General features: G+C 38.1%; 1 protein-coding gene and 1 long non-coding RNA gene across 3 annotated transcripts in view; one reads left to right on the forward strand and one right to left on the reverse strand.

The window, feature by feature from the left end:
- Positions 1–23,579, forward strand: part of NEK4 (NIMA related kinase 4) — a 34,842-nt gene that overhangs the window by 4,642 nt on the left and 6,621 nt on the right. Inside the window, exons 2-13 of one of the 2 annotated variants that reach the window (XM_027836883.1) lie at positions 1,912–2,178; positions 5,120–5,317; positions 5,492–5,599; positions 6,458–6,612; positions 8,750–8,891; positions 9,139–9,534; positions 10,220–10,273; positions 11,854–11,967; positions 14,401–14,550; positions 15,192–15,258; positions 16,017–16,135; positions 20,890–20,978. In XM_027836883.1, coding sequence (XP_027692684.1) covers positions 1,912–2,178; positions 5,120–5,317; positions 5,492–5,599; positions 6,458–6,612; positions 8,750–8,891; positions 9,139–9,534; positions 10,220–10,273; positions 11,854–11,967; positions 14,401–14,550; positions 15,192–15,258; positions 16,017–16,135; positions 20,890–20,978 — 1,859 coding nt within the window. The remainder of the gene's footprint in view (positions 1–1,911; positions 2,179–5,119; positions 5,318–5,491; positions 5,600–6,457; positions 6,613–8,749; positions 8,892–9,138; positions 9,535–10,219; positions 10,274–11,853; positions 11,968–14,400; positions 14,551–15,191; positions 15,259–16,016; positions 16,136–20,889; positions 20,979–23,579) is intronic. The other variant, XM_027836884.1, reaches the window with a different exon arrangement.
- On the reverse strand, positions 9,586–16,485 carry LOC114024056. Its single transcript, XR_003566865.1, has 3 exons — positions 16,435–16,485; positions 10,779–10,827; positions 9,586–9,621 (listed from the first exon to the last, which is right to left on the reverse strand). It is a non-coding gene; the product is annotated as an uncharacterized LOC114024056 (long non-coding RNA).

The following is a 23,579-nucleotide window of genomic DNA, read 5'->3' on the forward strand; positions in this document are numbered from 1 at the left end:
GCAGTGTATAGCCATATGAAAAAATATCCTAACTTTCTGTTGATTGGAGAAATGCAAATTAAAACAGTTCTTAGATACTACTTCAGACCTATTAGATTGGCTAATAGGATAGAAAAGGAAAATGACAAATGTTGGAGGGAATGTGAGAAAAAATGAGACATTAATGCATTGTTGGTAGAGTTGTGAACTGATTCAGCCATTCTGTAGAGCATTTTGGAACTGTGCCCAAAGGGCTATAAAACCATGCATATCCTTTGACCGGCCAGTACCACTACTAGGTCTGTATCCCAAAAGAGATAAAAAACGAAAAAGGACAAGGACCTATATGTACAAAAAATATTTATAGCAGCTCTTTTCTGGTGGCAAAGAATTGGAAATTGAGAGGATGACCATTAGTTGTGGAATGACTTAACAAATTGTGGTATGTAATTATAATAGAATACTCTTGTGCTATAAGAAATGATGAGCAGTATGCTCTCAGAAAAACTTGGAAAGACTTACAAGAGCTAATGCAAAGTTTAATGTACTTTGTACAAAGTAATAGCAATATTGTAAGATGATCAGCTGTGAATAACAGCTATTCTCAGCAATACAATGATCTAAGACAACTCTGAAGGACTTATGATAAAAAATGCTATCCATCTCCAGAGAAAGAACTGATGGTGTCCAAATACAGATTGAAATATATATTTTTTTTACTTTCTTTATCTTTCTTGAGGGTTTTTTTTTGTCTTTGTTTTCTTTTACAACATGACTAATATGGAAATATGTTTTGCATCACTACGCATGTTTAATAACCTATATTGAATTGCTTGCCTCAGTGGGGGCAGGGGGAAGGAAGGGAGAGAATTTGGAACTCAAAGTTTTAAAAACAAATGTTAAAAATTGTTTTTACATGTAACTGGGGAAAAATAAAATATTAAATAAATTTTAAAAAATTAAAAACTCTAATTGCACTGCAAATGTATGGTAATACCACTTCATATAAGATGATAAAGCATGACTGATTCATATGTAGTCATAAACAATTATTTGTCATTTTAGAAAACTAAAATGGAAAATATCCAGGGTTAGGAAATTCTGAGTTTTCTTCAGAGTTTTCTGATTTCATGGTTTTCCCTCTGCTAACAGATCACAACCACCTCCACAACTTGGTACGTAGTTTCATGAGTTCCTATGGGCAAAGCATAAACATTCTTGCTTTGGTGACTGAGCCTTCCTTGAGCTCAACCTGCCAGAGTGGCCAGTCCTTTCTTGAGCCCCTCTAAACTTAAACTGGTTCTCATATGACAGACAAGGCTCAAACATAAATAAAGCCTTTCCACCTTCAGCAGGATTTGCCAGAGCTTGTCTTCTAATGGCATTGCTTTCCAAAAACCCAGGGTCACGATCTCCACACTATTGTAAGACATCTGAAGAGGACTTGGGTAGAAGTTCACTTTTCATGAAGGAGAATAACATAGTATATACATTGTAATGGAACTGGTGATAGGTCAAGTTGGAATCTTTTTTAGCAATTTCTTTTTGAAGCTTCACTGTTTTCTCACTGTCATCATTATACAATACATATACATTTCCCCTGACATGAGATGTGCCATGTCAGGAGTGGTGAAACCTGCAGCCTCGAGGCCACATGTGGCCCTCTAGGTCTTCAAGTACGGCCCTTTGACTGAATCCAAACTTCACAGTGGCCTCGAGACCACAGGTTCCTCACTCCTGTGCTATGTGAATTAGTCTCCTTGTTGCATCGAGTAGTTTATTTTTACAATGAAATTGTTTCAGAAGCTAGGTTCTATAGGAATTTGTTTTAGCACCCTGCAATCACTTATGAGGATTAGAAATAGTATGTCTGTGTGTTGGTTCATGTGTGTGTACGTGTATACATATGTATAAAAGTGTGTTTCTTTGCAGTATGTCATCAAAAAACTAAACCTCCGAAATGCCTCCAGCCGAGAGCGGAAAGCTGCTGAGCAAGAGGCCCAGCTTTTGTCTCAGCTGAAGCACCCCAATATCGTTACCTATCGAGAGTCTTGGGAAGGAGGAGATGGCCTGCTCTACATAGTTATGGGTTTCTGTGAAGGAGGGGATCTCTATCGAAAACTCAAAGAACGGAAGGGCAAACTTCTGCCTGAGAACCAGGTGGTGGAGTGGTTTGTTCAGATCGCTATGGCCCTGCAGGTATCAATCAGTGTGGCAGCATCCTTCTAGGTCCTTCTTTATAACCTTAGAATTTCAGATGACTTTTTTTGTGGAAGCTTTCAACGGGATTGCAATTTTGTCAAGTATCCGTGGAAGACTAGTTAATGTTTTATATTATAAATAAGGATATTTATAATCATGGCATAAACACTTGGCTTATCCTTCAATTAAAGTACAGCTTTTAAAATTCCCCTCCCCCCCAAAAAAGCACCTCCTGAGCCACAGATTATTAAACCCTTAGGGTACTTGGCTTCAAAGGAAACACAGGGGAACTACCTGATTCTTGCTTTGGGAGCTATCCTCCTAAATACAGCGACGTGTGTGATGCTCCTGTTTAGCAACATCAGCTAATAGGGACACTGCCAAGAACCAGAAATTTAGTAAAAAATTCATTGAAAGGAACACCTATTGAATGCCTGCCTCATGCAGGCACACTGCCTTGTGTGCTAAAGGAGATGAGTGGTCAGACTAGATATGATAAAGCCCACGACCTAAACCTCTTGCTCTTTATGAAAGCCCTCCCTCAGAACCTACTGATTCTTAATTTAGACGCAATTCCAGTACACTAGGTTATCTTATTTCCCTCTGTCCAGCATATTAGAGACAGAAACTTAGAAAGGTGGTGGAGAAAGGCTGTTAGCAACAGGCACACTGAACATTAGCTAGAAATAGCAGGTGACAGTTAGACAGGAGATTAAAAGCTATAAAAAGAAGAGATGAAATAAAACCAGCTAGCACTTATAGAGCACCAGGAGTATGCTGGGCACTAGGCTAAGTGCTTAAAAATACTTTCTCAATTGATCCTCACAGCCACCCTGGGAAATGAGTGCTCTTACTATCCCCATTATACAGTTGAGGAAACTGACGCAAGCAGAGGTGAGGTGATTTGCCCAAGGTCACAGAGCTAGGGAGGGCCTGAGTCAATTCCAGTCCAGCGTGCACTGCACCCCGCCACTGCCACCTATACTTAAAACTACAGCAGTCTTAGGCTATTTTGCATGACCTCTGGATAGCAATGCATGATGCAGCGATCAGTGTTCCTAATGATAGTATAAGGCATGAAGAAATGATTGTTAATGTTTAATGTAGCCCATTTAAAGAGGTAGGGAAATATCTATTATATTGGAAATACGTATACTATGTTGTAGAAATATTTTCATCCTTTAAAATAAAGGGCACTTTAGCACTTAAAAGAACTTTTTATTTTTCCCAGTAATGCCATATATATTCGGTGTCACTTTTACCATAGAAAACTGTTTTTGCATTTCTACCCCAGTGGTATTTATATCTAAACAAATTTATAGTCATAACTTTTCAGGCCACAAAATGACACATGAAGGAGAGATTTCAGACACAGTTCTTTATTCATCTTAGGAATAAAATTTTCTTTGATAGAAATGACTGGGTCTTTATGACCACTTAATGAGTAGATTTGTTATCAGTTACCTACTTCCCCTAAAAAAAGATTTGTCTTAAAGTAGCAAGGTTTGGGGTGCTGATTAACACACATGAAAGTATAACAGTCTGGGCTTCTTCCTACAGATGGAGAGGGCAGTTTAAGAATAGAAAAATAAAGCACCAGCCCTGGAGTCAGGAGGACCTGACTTCAAATCCGGCTCCAGACACATAACACTAACTAGCTGTGTGACTCTGGGCAAGTCACCTAACCCCAACTGCCTCACCAAAAAAAAAAGAATAGAAGAATAAGCTTATATTTAATACATGTAAATGTGAAAGTGAGCTAACTGGAAGTACGATTCTGGATCTGAGCAAATTTTCTTTGAATGGCCCATCTAGATCTTCAAGGACACTATAGATAGAAGTGAACCTGTGGTCCTGCTTGGAGATTGACCTTGGGGATTCCCACATCTCTCTTCTATAGTCAGCCTTTCCATGGCAGGACTAAAAAAAAAATAGCTCAGAGAAAACAAGAGAACAGCAGAGACAGCATAGGGACAGCCCTATTGGTGAGAAAGAATTGATTTTGGGCATTGTGATCTGATAAAATTAGAAGCTTACGTGAATAGAGCTCTTTCACATTTGCAGAGCACTTTTGTTTAAGCTCCTCAGTGACACTGTGAGGTTCTCTAGGTATTATTGCCTCCATTTTATGAATGAGAAAACTGAGGTTCAGAAGTTAAGGGCCTTGCCTGTTGTCACACAAAAAGACAGGATTGGAACACAGGTCTTCCTGACTCCAACTTCATCTTTCTACTTCCCTCTACTGCCTTGAGTCTAATGTAAATAACTGTGGGCCAAGAATTAAAAAACTAGGGTTCTAGGTAATTCTGGTTGTGGCTCTGACACTGGCTATCTGTGTCAGCCAGGCACGGAACTTAACCTCTGTGCCCCAGCTTCCTGATCTGGGCACAGAGGCAGCATGGTGGCTTAGAAAAAGCCCCACGTGTAAATCTTAGCATTTCTGCTGCTTATCTTGTGTGGCCTTGGGTAAATTATTTTCTTGTCTCCTTTGTAAAATTAAAAATAAACTAGATGATTCCTCAGTTTTCTTTTTATCTCTAAATGTATGATGCTGTCTTGAAATATAAATCTACCCCAATATAAATTGTATTTCCTGACTTTGGTGAGAAGGATAGAATGGTTTTCACTGGGTTTGTGTAATACTAAAATGATAACTTTTAAAAAACCATTGTAGATTACCTTTTACATTGTCTTTTCTTACCTAAAAAGAAAAGTCATGTCTTACATCTAAATGCCTAGAAATTATAGAAACTTTGGGGGAAACGTGTATGGGATTTGATTTTCTTACTTTTGAAAGGTCTTCATTAAGCCTTTTATATAATAATAATTACAAAGAAAAGTTTTGTTGTATCTTTATAGTCAAGGAACACCAGAGGAATGATCTAAAAGAAATTACGGTTTTGTGTGTTACTAATGAAGTTTTCTTTCTCTCTCGCAGTATTTGCATGAAAAACACATCCTTCACCGTGATCTGAAGACTCAGAATGTCTTCTTAACGAGAACAAACATCATCAAAGTAGGCGATCTGGGGATTGCCCGAGTGCTAGAAAATCAGTATGACATGGCCAGTACACTTATCGGAACACCGTACTACATGAGTCCTGAATTATTCTCAAACAAACCCTACAACTATAAGGTGGGGAAGGGCTACCATTATCAACTTACCCTGCTTCTGATCATACTTTTAGAGCCAGACTGAATAAAAGGGCAGAATTGTTTTTAATTTGTATAGGGAAAATTATCTTTTATTACAGAAATTAAGAAGCATATGGTGTAACCATGCTGACTCTTTTTTTTTTTCTTTTTCCAGTCTGATGTTTGGGCTTTGGGATGCTGTGTTTATGAAATGGCTACACTGAAACATGCTTTCAATGCAAAAGACATGAATTCTTTAGTTTATCGAATTATTGAAGGAAAGGTAAAAACAAGTCTAGAACTGATTGTATTTAGTGTTGGGAACAAGATTTATTTAGCTCAACTTTGCAAATAACCACTTGTCCAGGGTAAGTATCATTTTACCTTGAATGACTAGAAAAAACATTATTCACCTGATATGGTGAAAGGTGAGCTTAGAGTAGGGAAAATGTACTGATAATTCTTTTTAGTATCAATTTGCAAGCCTGGTTTAATGGCTTTAGAAAAATATTTTTGGGTTGCTTTTTGAAAACAGGTACTCATCAACAATACCAATGGAACTTTGGGAGGGTGTCTGGTCCATAAAAAAGTTTGATATTAAGTAGATATTAAATGAAAGCCATTGAAAATAATCCACCCTGTTGCTTTGACCCTATTTTTGTTCTACAATAACCATCATCTGCAACAACTTATGTCTATTTCTAAGTTGAGAATTGCAGAAAATGTTATTATATATTATGTAGATGTCATTGTAACAAGCCCTCTTAATATCACAGCATTTCATGATTAGGGTTTAGCATAATACCCTTTGCACCAAAGCTGGGTGAGGGCAAGGCTCCCCTGCTACAGTGACCAGGGGACACTGTGGCTGTCCATTTTTCATCCCTTGTCCTCACCATATGACTAGCCCATCTTTTCCCATTATCTTATTAAACTATTTATAGACAAGATATAAAATTATGACATTGTAAATATTCAAACTTGTCATTCCATCCAAAACAGCTTAGCCATTGCTGCCTCAGACAGATACCCTGTTTAGGTTAGCTTGGTGGCTATAAATGCATATTGGAAACTGTTGGTGATTATTTACTTTTTTCTATCCCATATTGAGTCATATTTATCTTGTTGTTTCTTCCTACAGCTGCCACCAATGCCAAAGGACTATAGCCCACAACTGGCAGAACTGATAAGAACCATGTTGTGCAAGAAGCCTGAGGAAAGACCCTCTGTGAGAAGCATACTTAGGCAACCCTACATAAAACACCACATTTCTTTGTTTTTGGAGGTCACAAAGGCGTAAGATATTTCCCATACAAGAATCTTGGCTAAAAAGTTTAATAGTTGCAATAAAGTAAGGCATCTATATTTTTAATATTTCTCTAGGTAGGAGTCTAAAGCCAAATCTTTACAGCAAATGACTTAGGTACTTAATTCTCTTATCTTTTAACTTTTGGCTGTTGTCTATATTTGTTAAAATTGAAAACCTAAAGGGCCAAGACAAAGACTAAATTGTTTGGCTGCATAGGATTTGTTCAGATCTAATAATTTATTCTCAGACCTCTGAAGGCCCCATGAGAGATCCCTCAGAAAAGTAAGTTCCCGTTTTGTCTCATATCTACTTTTCTCCCCAAACAGCTGTTCCCAAATCTGTTACTTTGGTCTCTCTCACACAGTGTAACCTATATTATATATTCAATAACCTATATTGAAGGGATGGGCATGCCTTCTGTCTCTGTGACATTGGATGGCTCACTACTCTGAGCCTCAGGTTTTTTATCTGAAAACAAAGGGGTTGGACTACACAATTTCTGGGGTCCTTTCTAGCACTAAATATATGAACCTGAGACTTTGAGAGATTAATTGACTTGCCCATGGTTCCACAGATAGTAAACATGAGAGATGAGATTGAAACCCACTGCTTTTAACTCCAATCCAGAATGCTCTCTGCTATGTCACACTAGTTCTAAGCCCACTGAAGGAGTTTAAAGAGATTGCAGAAAGACTTTGAGAAGCTGACCCCCAGGATGGGGGGGATGTGGTGTGCTCTTTTAATACAGTCTAACACACTTACATTTTTAATGTTCTCTTTCCCTGATATACTCTACATTGTAGCCAAATTCTGACTTACTCGTATATAACTGCCCTTCTCCCATCTCTATGTTTTTGTACAGGCTGTCCATGCCTAAAACACTTTTCCTCCTCACTTCTGCCTTTTGGACCCCCTAACTCCTTTCAGGGTTCAGCTCAAGTACCTCCTACAAGAGGCCTTTCCTTATTCCCCCTTTTGTTAGTTCTCCACCCCATCCCACCCTCATCTCTGTCACCTTCTTCCAAATTATAGACTCTTAGAGTTGGAAAGGTTCTTAAGGGTGGTCTCTTTCCAACACAGACCTTATCAGGAATGCTGTTTAAGCCGTGTGTGTGTGTGTGTGTGTGTGTGTGTGTGTGTGATGGGGACAGGAAGGGAGGAGTGGTGGCTCTGATGGTCAAGAATGAACAGTGGGAGGGAATATACAAGAAGTCAAGGAATGAGGAAATTTAAGGGAGGAAGCAGCTTGGTGAGCATGACCTGAACAAGTTCACATCACACTCGATCTTCTTTACCTTCTACATCAGAGCCTCAAGTCCTGGGCAGAGATCAGTGACGTCCAAAATGAGCACCTTGCGGCCCTTTATAGCAAAGGAATGTCCATTCCTAACCTTTAGACTCCTGGGTACATTAGTATGTCATGGATCTGTGACTGTGACTTTGTGGGTGCTTCTCTCTAAGGCAGCTTGCAGCCAGCCCTTGACTGCGCAGAGAAGGCTCAGGCTAAGTGATTTGTTTCCTCAGTATGGGTCAGAAGCTGGATTTGCTCCCAGTTCTTCTGCCTTCATGACCAGTACTTTTATCTACTGTGCCACATTGCATATAGACACCCAACAAAGGTGGGAAACCAAAGAAATATTTTCAAGAGGAAGAGCTGAAAAAAGAAGGGGCTCTGATCCATTTGATTATAATAGTTAGCATTTATATACGCACTTTAAAGTTTACAAATATCTCATTTTATCCTTACAACAGCACTAGGAGGTAGGTGCTATTATTATCCCCACTTTACAGATGAGAAAACTGAGGCAGACAAGTGACTTCCCCAGGATCATATAGCTAATAAGTGTCTGAGGCTAAATTTGAATTTAGGACTTCTTGACTTCAAGGCCAACACTCTACCCACGGTACCACCTAGCTTATTACAACCCTACTTTGTATTTTGTATTTTCAGATCTGCACACATTTTTTTCCCCAGTAGACTGTACTTTTTTCTTTTTTTGTCTGTGTCCCCAGAATACCTAGCATAAGGTATGGCACCTAGTAGGCACTTAATAAATGTTTGAATCTTGCCATATTGAATGAAACAACTTTTTAATATATTTCCTGTATTTTCTCTTTATGAAGGAGAACTTTCAAAAGCCATATTAAAAATGGTAACCCTAAAACCAGACCTGCTGCTGAAGTTATTTCAGTAAAAACTGAATTAGACACTGAAAGGATCATCTCTCAACAATATTTCTCAAAGCCTTCCAAGATACCTACAGAGGTATGTTCCCATTAAAAGGATGCATTTTAAAACAGCTGTTAAAATAATAGGTTGTTATATCAGGCTATCAGTTTATGTGAAATAGTTGTACTTTTCTAAAGAATGTCCTGTAAAAAAATTAATTCTAAAACCACATTAAAAAGATATCCTGGTAATAAAGTTAATTTGTTTAGAACACTTTTTTAAATAATGTGGATTGTTAAAATAAGTTATCAGTACCATAGTAATTCTTAAAGCATGTTTGCAGGTTGAAGAAAAATGTTTATCGCAGGATAAACCCATGGATGCTTGCCATTCAGAAATAGCATATCCTAAAAGCTATCCCAACAAGAATGATATGCACAGCCCGGGAGACTCTTTAGCAACAATCAGCAAGGTGGATATTAACATCTTACCTGCTACTGAAAGGAGAAACTCAGAGAATGATAACTTACTGCAAAATGACAAGCTGAAACACTCTGATATTTCTCATGAGCCAGAAGCTCAATTTAATGTGGCCCCAGTGAAGGAAGAGGGTCAACAACTTAGTACAAAGCCTGAAAATGTAGCTTCCTCTCAGACTTCTGGCGAGATCATTGATGAAGAGAATGACACGATGAAACTTCTGCAGCCCTTGCACCAGGACCTCAAGCCAGTGGGCCAGGTGAGCCTTTTGGCCAGCGTCAGCTCTCAGTTTCAGAATACAGTAGGAAGTGCTAGTTGAATCCAATACAAGTTATCTTATGTAGGTCTGTTTTAAAAAGAAGTTAAAAGAAAATCAGCTATTCCATATACTGTTTTATATAAAAACTAAAACAAGGAATTTGGACTAAAGGGACTCTTAGCTATCTCTACCCCATTCTCTACCACTGATGGTAGTGAAGAGGGAGAAACTCTCAACAACTGCTTAGATTTCCATCCTCCCTCCCTCCTGCACAGTCCCTCACTGTTTAGGACTAAGTTAGCCCCATTACTAGTTCTGACTTTTTTAACATTATTTCTCCTGGGTCCTCAGTGTATTTTTACCATAATTTGGACAAGTTTTGTCCAGCTTCTAGAGAAGATATATGGTCAAAAATAGATTGATTATATTGTTTAATTAAGAAAAAGAAGCCATCAAAGATTAAGGTTTGGAAAGGTAAAGTGGAATAGTGAGGAAAAGATTTTTTAAAATTGACATCCAAGGACTTTGAAGATGAAGTGAAATATAGGACTAAAATTATAATTCTTTTTCCTTATTTGACTGTCAGATTACATTCACATAAGTTTTGAGAGCTACTTTTGTTACCGGTTTTATTATTTCTCTGGGTTTTGTTTGTCCATGAAAATGCAAGCCCTTCTTGTTTCAGGATAGTTTGGACTCCACCGAAAAGCTCTTAGCACCATTCGTTCCTGTTGTCCTGGTAAGTCTCTAAATCTTCTAGTGATCATATCTTACTTGTTCCAGCTGATAAATTAGGGCTTTTTTTCTCTCTTTAGAATTTGATCAGCTGACTTGATCTCATTTAATTCCTGTTGAAGCAGTTTATAGTTTTGTAAAAATTGCTCAAGCTTTTCATCTTTTGTGACTATTCTCTGCCTGATATTGAATGCAGTGACAAAAGAGAAAAAGAATAGAAGATATTTTTCCTGTAGTTTTATAGTTTGTTGGTTGCTAGTAGATGTAAAATTATTGGTTAAATGCTATTCTCTCTTTAATAGCTCAGCCTTACCTTGTGTTACTGTTGAATTATTTACTTTTCAAAAGAAATTTTTTATCAAATTATCAGTGCCCCATAGTCTTAGTTATTAGAAAACACAGACATTGCAATAGTAAATTTGGTACAACTATTTTATTTTAATTTGTTATCTTTCAACTAAACATTTTTTCATTTGTAATTTTAGAGGTACATTTCGTTTTTTTATTACCTTCATTTCTGAATACATCTTTCCTCGCCTCTTACTCAGTGAGCCTTTCCTTGTAACACAGAAGAAAAAAGAAAAAAAAATTAGTTCAGCAAAATGAAGCAATTTCTCAGCCAAGTCTGAGAGTAAATACAATTCCACATTCATAGCTCCCCACTCTACAAAGAAGGGAGGGAAATGCATTTTCTTACCCATTTTTTTTGTGTATAAGATATGTATTGATTCTTTATATAACTATCTAAATTTAATTCTTGGCATCTGGAGATTTTTACACCTGAAAGTTGTTCCATGGAAATACTGAAAGAAGGCTTTTTTATGTATTAAATTAAATTTTTGAAAGTAGGTTATATATTTGCATCCAAATCACTGGTTTTTATCAGGAGCTGAATTCTTAGTTTAGAAGAAACAAGTGGTATTTTGCTGAACCACACATTTACAATTATTTTTTCCATGAAAAAGTTATAGAAAATTCTTAGCTCAAAGGGTTCAGTTAAGTTCAACAAATGTTTATTCAATAGATGGGACTGTGCTAAGTGCTGAGGATACTAAGACAGAAATAAAATTTTCCTTGCCCTTAAAGAGCAGGGATTTGACAAGGTGAAAGAACATGTGCACCCACAGTGAGCAAAATTTAAGGAGAAAGAGAAGGAGAGAGCACTAACAGCTGAGGGTATCAGAGACCCCTGAACTAAGCCTTGAAGAAACATACAGATTCTCTGGTGTTGAAGTGAAGATGGAGTGCATTCCCAGGATGGTCCTGTGCAAATGCACAGAGGTGGGAGGTGGATGGAAAGTGGCATTCAGGGAACAAATAGTCCAGAATAATTTGTTTTTTTTAATTGGGCAAAGAGAAACAAAGAATTCTGAATTGGGATAGAGTAGACTGATATTGTTTTGATTATAGTCCAGAGTAGCTAAAAGACATTTATTTTCATAATTTCTGCATGTGCCAAGGGAAATTTGTTTCTCCTAAGCCCCAGGAGCACTTTTTTGTATGCTAACTGAGAAGGCTTGGCCATTTAGAAGACTAAAATCCCATTTCATTCCATGGATACAAGAATTTTTTTTTCATTTTTAGGATAGAATCAACCCTTACTTACAGCCCCATAGTTCTGTGTCTGAACCCTTCCATTCCCGGCAACGGAGGCAGAAAAGAAGGGAACGAGTTGAACGAAGTAGAGATAATGGACAGGTGGGCAGAAACTTCTTTGGGATAATTTATTTGTCATGTATATTTAACAGTGAGATTTTCAAAACTACACAAAAATTGTATACTCCACTGCTTCATTATGGTGTGAGGGAAATTTTGAATTTTCAGCAGAGAAGAAATTCTGATAGGTTCTCCAAGCTGAAAATATTTTATATCTGATCCTGGTGATGTACTGGGGTTTGTCTATCTGAGGACCAGCCTGGTCTCTAGAGGCTCATCACTGTGGTGGCCCCAGGAGGATAAATTTTTTGATCATGGCAAGTCTTTAAAATATATTCTCACACACACACACACACACACACACACACACGTACACACGTGTGTGTATTTTAATTTTTTTTTAAATTCTTTTCCTTCTTCCCACCCCTTGAGAAGGGAAGCAATATGATATCGATTATACATAGGAAGTTATACTAAACATTTCCATATTAGCCGTGTTGCAAAAGAAAACATACAAAACCAAGAAAAACTTAAAAAGTGAAAAAAATATGTTTCCGTCTGCACTCAGAGTTCATCAGTTCTCTCTCTGGAGATAGATAGCACTTTTTATCATAGGTCCTTTGGAATTGTCTTGGATCATTGTATTGATTAGAGTAGCTAAGTCTTTCACAGTTGATTGTCGTTACACTATTGCTGCTACTTTGTATGATGCTCTACTGGTTCTGCTCACTTCACATGTAAGTCTTCACAGGTTTTTCTGAAACCATCTTGCTGGTCATTTCTTACTGCTCAATTGTATTCCATCACAGTGATATACCACATTTAGCTATTCTGCAATTGATGGGGCATCCCCCTAATTTCCAATTTTTGCCACTACACAAATGCTACAAATATTTTTGTACAATAGGTCCTTTTCCCTTTTCTTTGATTTCTTTGGGATACAGACCTTAGTGGTGGTGTTTCTGGGTCAAACAAAGGTTATGCACCAGTTATATATAGCCCTTTGGGCATAGTTCCAAATTGTTCTCCAGAACGGTCAGACCAGTTCCCAACTCCACCAACAGTACATTAGTGTCCCTATTTTTCCACAACCCCTCCAAGTATTTGTCCTTTTCTTTTTCTTTCAATTGAATAGGTATGAGGTGGTACCTCAGAGTTGCTTTAATTTGCGTTTCTATAATCAGTAATGAGTTAGAGCATTTTTTTCATGTGACTGTTGATAGCTTTAATTTCTTCTTCTGAAAACTGCCTGTTCATATCCTTTGACCATCTATCAGTTGGAGAATGGCTCTTATTTTTATAAATCTGGTTTGTTTCCCTATGTATTTGAGAAATGAGGCCTTTATCAAAGAAACTTGCTGTAAAAATTTTTTCCATTTCTTGCTTTCCTAATTTTGGTTACTGTTTGTACAAACAAATGTTTAATTTTATTTAATAAAAATACATTTTATTCCCCCATGAGCCTTTTTATGTCTTGTTCAGTCATAAGCTCTTCCATAGATCTGAAATGTACATTTTTCCATGCTCCCCACCTTTACTTATGATATCATTTTTTATGTCTAAATCATCTACCCATTTTGACCTTATCTTGGTATATGGTGTGAGATGTTGTTGTCTTCCAGGTTGGTCCCAAACTGTTCTACAGTTTTCCCAGCAATTTTTGTTAAATGTTGAGTTCTTGCCCAAAAAGCTTGGATATTTGAGTTTATCAGATACTAGATTACTATGGTCATTTACTCCTATGTATTGTGCACCTAATTTGTTCCACTGATCCACCACTGTATTTTTTAGCCAGTTCCCGATTATTTTAATGATTATCACTTTGTAATATAGTTTGAAATGTGGTACTGCTAGGGGTCATGGCAACTCTTTGAAAACCTTTTACTAGGATAAAAAGGGATTGTGATTTGAATCAGAGGAGGCAGCACTTATATTGATAAAATCACAAATTCTTGAAGTAAGAAACTTGTCTCACCTATGACAGGCTTTGGTTCAGTTGTTTTAGATTCAGTTAAATTAACAGTTGCCCCTAAGATACATAAAGACTATCATCAGAAGAGCAGGAAATACTTGGAAAAGATGACATGCTAAAATTGGTTTTAAAATATGAACCAGTTGCATGTAGTAGGGGAAATGTTTCCTTTTGGAAGAAGATGGAAAGATCATTTTTGGTGTGTAAGAGAGTAGACCAGGATGGCTAAATGTGCAATTCTCTTTAGTGAAGTACTGATAATTAAGTTTCTCCTTAAATGGAGATGGCTGACTTCTTGAAGGAGTTTCCTCTAATATTCTTCCTTCTAGGCTTCATAGAGAGTGGATAATATTGGGTGGATTATTTTTATAAAATTATAAACATTGTAGCTTTTTAAAGCAAGCTTTTGGAAAACAGTTTTGGGAGATTATAATGTGAAGTGAAAAATAGGAAAGGATGAATATGAAACTGAACTTGTCTTATATTTTCTTTTTTTTTTTAAGTTCCAGGAAGTGCTTCCTAGACCTTTGCCTTCTCCTCCCATTGCTAGTAAAGTAGTTGAGAAGATGACACAGAGGGATGCTGATAAACATAACACAGAAGTAATGGTGTCTGTGGACAGTTCAAGAAGCAGTGAGATAACATCCTCCAAGGTTTGCAGGAGTTTTTTGAAATTGACTTAGCCTTTGTAATGCTTTTTGATGTAAGAACCAGGGTAAGTTGTGGAGTTGAGGACAGCATGTGTTGTGGAAGCAACAATAGACTTAGAGGCAACAACTGGTTCAGATCCCACTTTTACACTTAATAGTTGTGTGACCCTAAGCAAGTCACACAATCCTCAGTTTCTTCAGCTACAACATGATGATAATAATACCATACCTACTTCATTGTAAACCTTAAGCTGCTATGGGGAAATGTACTATTATTCTCCTAGTCCTGGTTTGCAGAATAGTTTACTGAAAGATGGAAAGGTATCTCAATTCCATAATGAGAAAGAACATTGGCAAATTATAGAATAGGGGCCCCTGGGGTTGCTTAGTCGAGCAGGCATGCAGCTTCCTTGGTTCAGGTCCCCTGCTAGTTCCAATGTAAAAATTTGAAATTAAGAAAGGTTAGGTAGATTTTTTTAATGCATTGAAAACTATTCATGTGTGAACCTCCTAAGTATGTGTGCTTATAGCTGCAGTGGCTTTGACATTGAAAGAGGCTACTTTCAAAGTGCCCCTTGAAGACTGGTGCAGAACATTTTCATGCGCTAGTGATGGAGTAACTCTTAACTCTCTTTCTTCAAAAGGATCGACCTTTGTCCGCCAGAGAAAGAAGGAGACTAAAGCGGTCACAGGAAGAGATATTTCCCACTGGTAAGATCTTTTCTCCCTCCCTTAACCCTGGGGTGAGGGGTGGGGGAGAGAGTACATGTATTTAATTTTTTTTTTTTCTGGGTGAAGATATGAAGAAAAGAAATTATACTTGATGAGGTATAGGAACTTTCAGGATCCATTTTGAGATTTTGACTAGTACAAAGTAATTTAGATAGTCTTAACATAGTTCATACCTGGTTTTGGTTTGGGAAAATGTAATCCCCTAAGTATGCATAACTAACACAAGAGAATACAGTAGATTTTTCAAGTGAATTATTGTATTTCCACTTCTAAACTTTGTCTTGATTTATCTAGGTTCAACCCCTTGTGCTCAAGAACATGAATGGAGAGTTAAGGCTATTGGGGAGGGTAGTCCGTAGCTAGGGATTATTAAGAAATGAGCAAGATGTTTAAACAGATAACATTTATGCAGTGCTTTAAAGAGTGTAATACAACTCGTGAGTAGTATAGATATCCCCATTTTACAAATAAGAAAACTGAGACTCAGAAGTTAATTGTTTTACCGATAACCAAATGGCTAGTGTCATGCCAGATAACGCAAATCTAAGTCTTCCATACTTCTCCAAGTCTCAGTTTCCTCATCTGTAAAATGAAGGGGTTGTGCTAGATGGCTTCTAAGGTACCTTCCAGCTCCATATCTATGATTCTTTGAGTCCAAGGACAGTGCTCTTTCTACTAGCTCCTTCCTACTCTGCCTGACTGATGTCCCTGGTTTTAAGCCAGATGGCCTTTGATAGTTTTTTCAGGTCCTTCAGTGAGAAGAGGCTCTTTGGATGCGGGAGAAGGAATGAAGTTGCACGTAGAGAATGAGCACGTGATAGCTCATCAGTTATCTTCAGATGTGGATACCTCTCAGGTAAGCCACAAGCCACATTCCTTAATTTGGAAATGTTTAAATTCATTTTTTTTTTTTACAGCAGAACCTCATCAGGGAGAATTCCATTCAGTTAGAGGAGACAAGGATAAAGTTTGCTTCTGTCCCATCTATAAAAAGTTTCTTAAATAATAGTTGAAGGTCCTCTCCTCTTTACTCCAGTCTCTGATGAAAAGATAACCCTTTTCGGCCAGGCCAAACTTTGATCTCATCCTTTCCTGTCTTCCCCTGCAGATTGCCTCCACAACCGCCTCTTTTTCAAATCTTCAGTCTCTTCCTACCTATCGGTTCATTCCCAGCTGCCTGTGAACATATCTGGGTCTCCCCTGTCCTTAAAAAAAAAAAAAAAAAGGAACTCATTAGACAGTACCGTCCCTTTAAACAATTGTCTTATATCTCTCTTCTTCCTAATCATACTTCTAGAAAAAGCTGTCCACGCTCCCTGTGCTCCTTTCTCAGCTACTTGTAGTCTAGTTTCTAACCTCTAAATTGCCAGATCTGATCGCTTTTTCTCAATCCCCATCTTTCCTGACCACTTTACAGCATTTGTCCCTAGTGGTTGTATGTCCTCCTGGAATCACTCTTCATTATGGGTTCTCTTCTTGTTCTCCTGTCTGACCTCTCCTGAGTCTCCTCTGCTGGATCATCAGCTATGTTAAGCCCTATAACTTTAGGTGTTCCCTGGACTCCCGTCTCTCTCTCTCTCTGTACTTTCTCACTTGGTGACCTCCTCAGATCCCATGGATTTGATTATTATCCTTATGCAAATGATCCCCAAATCTATGTATCCAGCCCTAGTCTCTCTTCTCACCACTCCAACATCACTAACTGTCATTTGCATGTTTTGAACTAGATGTCTTATGGGAGATCTCGAAATCAACATACCCAAAGTTGAACTCATTATCTTTCTCTTCCAAATGTATCCCTCTTCCACAGTTCTTTATCTTGGTTGAGGACAGCAGTATCCTTCCAGATATCCAGGTTTATGACCGTGGGGTCACCCTTGACTCCTTCCTGTCACTGCCACATCAGTTGCCAAGTCTTATCATGTCAACCTTCCAATATCTCTCACACCTACGTCCTTCTTTCTGTTCATATGCTACTGTCCTAGTTCAGTCTTCTATCACTTCTCACCTTACTTGTGGCAGAGTCCCCCGATTGGTCTCCCTACTCCACTTCCCTCCTCTCTCCAATCCACCCTCCACACAGCTGCCTAGTATTTTCCTCAAGTGCAGGTTTGGCCATGTCATTCCCCTACTCTGTAAACTCCAGTTTTCCCTGTTGCCTCTGGGCTCCGATAGAATCTCCTCTTTGGCATTTAAACCCTTTATTAATGTGGCTCCAACTTGCCTTCCTAGTCATTTTACATATGCACTCTTCATACACTCTGTGGTCCAGGGAGACTTGACCTTGCTTTTTGTTACATACAACACTCTTGCCTTTGGATTTGCTGTCCCCCTGCCTGAAATCTGCCCTCTCCTTCTCACTTGGGGAGCTTAGGATACTTTGCTTCCTTTCAACCTCTAGTACCACTTGATACATGAAGTCTTTCCTGATCCTTCCCCTCCCTGGCTTCTAGTGCCTTCCCTGTGGTCCCCAGTCGCCTTGTATCTGTTCTCTGTTGTTACAATCCTGAGCTTCTGGTCATTAATTTTACTGGATAAGCCTGAATGGCGGGGGTGTCATGCAAGTCAGAGACTGTGTGGCCAAGTGCCCAGAAGGTTGACCTTAGAGCCAGAAGAACCAGGCTGAAATCTTATCTCAGCTTCATGATGGCCAGTCGCTCTGGCTGCTCCCAACTGCCCTTTAAACACCAAGTGGCAGAGAAGTTGCTACCCTGCATTAGGGAGGAAATGCCTCCACAGGAGTTCCCTCTGCCAGTGAAATCACCAGGCCAGCCCTGGGCCCTAACCGAACCCTAGATTGTGCATATATACTTATATATGTACACGGAGTCTTCTCCAATTGAATATAAACTCCCTAAGGGCAGGTACTTTTTCATTTTTGTCTTTGTATTCCCACACATAGTAGGCACTTAATAAAATTTTTATTGATTAAGGGTGATGATATTGGAAGAGAACAAACTTTAGACTGTATTCATACACAACTAATTATTATGCTAATAACTCATCACTAAAACGAGTAGCCCAAGGTTGTAACTTTGTTAGCTTGGTTCTTGGTACACGTACACACACACACACACACACACACTTTGCCAACATGCCTATCTAACTGGCAAGAAAAAAAATTCCTTATTTTCTCATTTCACTACCAGTCTCTTCCACATTCTTCTTTCTTGTACATTTGTAATAGAACTTGGGCGTTGTTTTTCCGTACTTGTGAGGCATGACTGTCATCTAGTGGGAAAAAAGGATTATATATTTCTTGACTTGTGATAAACTTTTTCTAACTGAATAACAACACATAGGAGAAAGAGCAGTTTTTTGCCATTCTACCCTGGCACTATACATTATGGTGAAAAACAAGACTTATATCTGAGAATAATCAAGTTTCATTTCTTTAAAAAAAAAAAACCCAAACATTCTGTTATTCAGATGTTTCCACTAATTCAGACTGACCTAAGCCCTAATTAGTTCAAATTACAGGTTTGAATGCACTTAATACATTTCAGTCTTCCACATGAGGCTTCCTCCTGAGCTGTTTATCAGATGTTCCTGCATCATAATCAAGCTTTAACCACCATTTCTTGGATAGAATTTGATGGCTAATCTAATAAGTCAGGGCCCATGTTGGTTAGTCCTAGTCACACTGAAAGATTTGAGCACTATTTAGAATTGTTCTTCCTCGTGGGAAAGGATACTTCTCTTTAGGGTCAATTTTTCCCTGAGGCACTGTGGGACTTCAGCATGTTGCTCTTTAGGCTTCACTTGTGGTCTGGGTGAGAAGAGCTTTAATTTTCAATCCAGTAAAGAATTTTGGTTTACAGAGTAATTTCTATCTTCTTCACCAAATATGTATTAAGTATTAATCATTTGTTTATAGAGCACTATCCTAAGTGAAGCTACTGAGGTTAGTTAAAACATGGTCCTTATCTTAATGAAATTTAAAGTCTAGGGGAATAACACACAAATGTAAATGCCTGTAATGTAGTGTTATGTAACTCCTTAAAGTGGTGCAACAAAACAAAGTGTTACATGAATTTCAAGGAAATAAGGAAGGTTTCATAGGAGTTAGGCTTTAAAAGATAGGAAGAAAAAAGATGGATAGGAATTCCAAGCACAGGAAACAGCAATGAGCAAAGGCATGGAGGAAGGAGAATGCAGGTTATTTACAATAGCAAGTCACTGAGTTGGACTATAATGTAGAGCATAGCAAGTCGCTGAGTTGGACTATAATGTAGAGCAGGGCTTCTTAAACTTTTTCTACTTGCAACCCCTTTTTGCATTTCAGCAGTGTTCGTTGATGTTGCAGGGCATGATGGCATGCATAGTGCAAAGTGCGCATGATATGTGTTCTGACTCAAGGCTGCAGTGAAGTTGCACTATACAATATGGACAAGTGATGCCAGAAACACCTTGGATTCATTACACATTTGATTTTTAATTAATTTTTAGTTGTTACGCATTCAGAAACCTTAACTGTTACCAAATTTTAAACTGACCTACAGTGTAAAAGCACTGATCTAGAGTACTTGGAGGGGGGACCAGTATTAGGCTAGAAGGATAGAATGGTGCCAGGTTTTGGAGGGTTCTGAATTTCAGGCTAAGGAGTTTGAACTTTACTTATTAGGTAAAAGGGAGCTACTACAGATTTTTTTATATGACCAAATCTATACATAAAGATTAGCTGGAAAGTAGTGTTAAGGATGATTTGGAAGGAGAAATAGAGACAGGAAAGCCTGAAAGGAAGCAAATATAATTGTCCAGGTGAGTGTTACTGCTGAAGGTCTATGCCTAGATGGTGGCAGTGGAAATAAAGTAAGAGATGGTTGAAAGACAGATTGCATAGGTAAAAATGAGAGGACCTCATAACTAATTGGATATGAAAGGTGAGGGAGGGAAGAGTCTAATATAACACTAAGTTTTCAAACATAGGAGTCTGGATGAATAGTGGTATTACTAATAGAAATAATGGATTAGGTCAGAGGAGTTAAACTGTAGCTAGATAGATATAGGTTGCTTTAGCTTAAGATTTGTAACACAGAAGCTCCTCAGCTGCCTGCAGGTTCACTAGATTCGGGCAGACTTAAAGGATAATGGAACCCTAGGTAGGGGGTTATATTACTTTCTCTCAGCAGCCAATGAGACAAGGGATAGGGGCATCTGCCTCTACAGCATCTGCTTAATCATTTTACGCTTGCAGGGACCAGTGAGATGAGGAGTAGGAGCACCCATCCCTACAGCATCCCCCTAATTCTTGATGGCGGCAGGTTGAGACAAGCACAGCTTTTCTGCTTTCACATTCTGCACTTACTGATTTATACAGAAGTGCTCATTTGATTTGTAGAGAAACACACAAAGAAGGCATCATGCCAACAATAAGCTCATAAGTTTACATTAAGTATGATTATATAATGATGTGTCAGCATAGAGCAAGCGCAGTGAGGGGGTTTACAGGCTAAGCGCATCAGCATAGCACAAGCGCGGTGTGGTTGTGTACAACTAAGGGTCCTAGGAACTAATGTCAAATTGGATCCATGCCCCCTTACACACAAGACTGTTTCATATAATTGCATTTTGGATATGTAATTACTGAGAATTTTGTTTTGCCAATAGGAAAAGAAATTAGTTCATTGTCTGTCTGAGGATGAATTAAGTTCTTCTACAAGTTCAACTGATAAGTCAGATGGAGATTCCAAGGAAGGGTAGGTATATTTTTTTTTAACCTGTCTTCATAGGTTAATCCAAATATGCCAGTGCAAGTCTGTGTTTTTAAAATTGTGTTCTATCTTAATTATGCATACTAGTGAATGCACCTGATTCTTGCATACTTCTATTCACATAGAAGACCAATGTTGGCTCTTTTTTCTATAATACTGAAGTTGTAAATTTAGTTCAAATTGGGGTGCTTTGTAAGGTATATATTAATGATGCTTTTTGCTTATATATCATATTCATTCCTGAATATCCCCCTCCAGTCTTCCTTATCAGGGAGCTTTCCCTGGTAACAAAGATTTTTTAAAAACAATTCAGCAAAAAGAGCCAGTACATAAACCATGTTATAGTTTATACACCATTCTACATCCATAGTTCTTATCCCCTACCATCCACTTCTTTACTAAAAACAAAAAACTGCATTTTTCTCATTTCTTCTATGGGACTGGGTCATTTTGATTATGTAACTTTCAAGCTGCTGGTTTTTTACTTGAATATTAATGGGGGGAAAATCTATGACTATGATAAATATAAAATTAAAAGCAGCTATTAAGTTGGAAATGGTGGTCATAGGACTGTGAAAGGTCATTAGTTTCTGCCCTGCCTTCAGATAATTGCACCTAAATTATCCTACTGATATGGCTCTGTTTCCACCATTTACTTTTAGCTTAATGTTTCAATTTCATAATCCAAAGGAACTTGGATGAGGGAAGCAATGGCGAGTTCTTTACAGGCTGGATGCCCGGAGTCAGTCCAGTGGGAGTAGAGTGTATAAAAGGGATAGAGGCCCCCACACCTGGACCTACAGTAGAAGAAACAGATTGTCAAAGAACTCATACACTAGTAGGTTTGCTAAACCTCTGATCCATTGGATAAAAGATAAAAATTGACCTAACATTTAAACTGGAAGATGATTCTAGAAAAAAATCTGAGGAGAAAAAGGGTTGGCAATGTGAAGTGAGGGAATTTATATACATTATTTCATAAGTACAAGACAGGTTCCCATGAATCCATATCGGGCCATGTTAACTGATAAAAACTCTGTAAGGTTTTCTTTACACCCTTGTATGTTTCCTGTAGTGTTTAGTCCTAGTAAGTCTTTAAATATGTGTATACACAGATACACACACCATTCACCCTACACTCCAAAGTCCCACTTTACCAAGGAAACTGGGAAAGGCCATAAAGAAAGCAGACTGGACAAATAAAGATTTAAAAAATTCTCCTTGAAAAGCTGATCATCCTACTCTCAAATTAATTCTGACTTGAAAATAAAATATGAGTGTTCCAGATCACATAACTAACAAGGTAGAATATTAGACAGGAATTATGTGCAAAAAGTAAAACAACTTAACTGTCTTCACAGTCTGGGAAACCAGCAACCCTAGGAAGGTGACAATTCAGTGAGCTAACAGCAGGGAAGAGTAATCCTTGACTTCTAACTTGTTCACTCCACACTCATTATACCCCTTATACAGGGCTGCATTGACCACTTACGGGCTTGCAATGAAACTCTCTTCTGCCTTTACCCTGCTTCTTCCCAGTGGCAGAGAATTAAAAGACAGAAGCTTACTTGGCTGGGAAAATAATTCAGTCACACTTCATATAACAGCAGTGCTCAGTCAGAATACTGAGGAACAGAAGGAACTGGGGTAGGACAGATGTATGACTGTGAGGCACTCCACTAAGCCTGAGGGAAAAGAGCCCAGCATCCACCTTAGGCCAGCTTTTTCAGAAGTCACTTGGGGCAGAGACTGAGGCCTGTGAAATGTGAATTGCCCAGCATGGAAAGAGTCTGAAATAGCTTTGGGGGGGGAGGGAGGAGCCAGCCCATGGGGAAACCAACAAAGGGAAGGAATCAGAAAATGAGCAATAAGGGAATATAAGGGGGGAATAAAAGTCTGGAATTAACTAAAGATCTCAGGAGGAGGAATACTAAAAGATTTTGAACAAATGCAGATAAATCAACAGTGAAAACCTTAATAACAGAAGGGACTATGGCTTCGAGAATAGCTAAGAGTCCAGACATCTATGAATAAATATTGCAACACAAAGGAAAATGATTCAACACTTCAGGAGAGAGAGCCTGTGGATTCCTAAGGAAGTATGGAACTACAGCAGGATGTTTCTGAATAGGTTAAAAGAGAAATAAGAATTGTAAAAGCAGAATTTATTTTCTGCTTTCTTATTTCTTTGTGCACAGTAGAAGTAATTAGCAGAATTTAAAAACCTGGATCTATAGTGTTAAGTCTTAACAAAGAAACAAAAGAGAAAATAACTGATTGGGAATGCATGTACACAGAAGTAAAGGACAGTCTGAAAGAAGAGAAGCAAAATGACGTTAAAAAGAAAACGTGATCGTAAACATTTATCTCTGAGACACTATGCACAGAAAGAACTTGGATTATAGGTCTCCCAGAAGAACATGACAAGCCAAAAACCTGAAATGATAATGCAAGAAATAATACAAGAAAACTACCCAGAACTTCTGAATATAGAAAGTAAAATGACAGAAGAATCCAGAAATTGACTCCAAGAAAAAACCCTGTGTTGTGAACTCCAAAATACATAGGTTTAAATTTAATAATTCT

This window comes from Vombatus ursinus, unplaced genomic scaffold (assembly GCF_900497805.2).
Source record: "Vombatus ursinus unplaced genomic scaffold, bare-nosed wombat genome assembly UNPS02014820.1, whole genome shotgun sequence".
NCBI classification, from domain to species: domain Eukaryota; kingdom Metazoa; phylum Chordata; class Mammalia; order Diprotodontia; family Vombatidae; genus Vombatus; species Vombatus ursinus.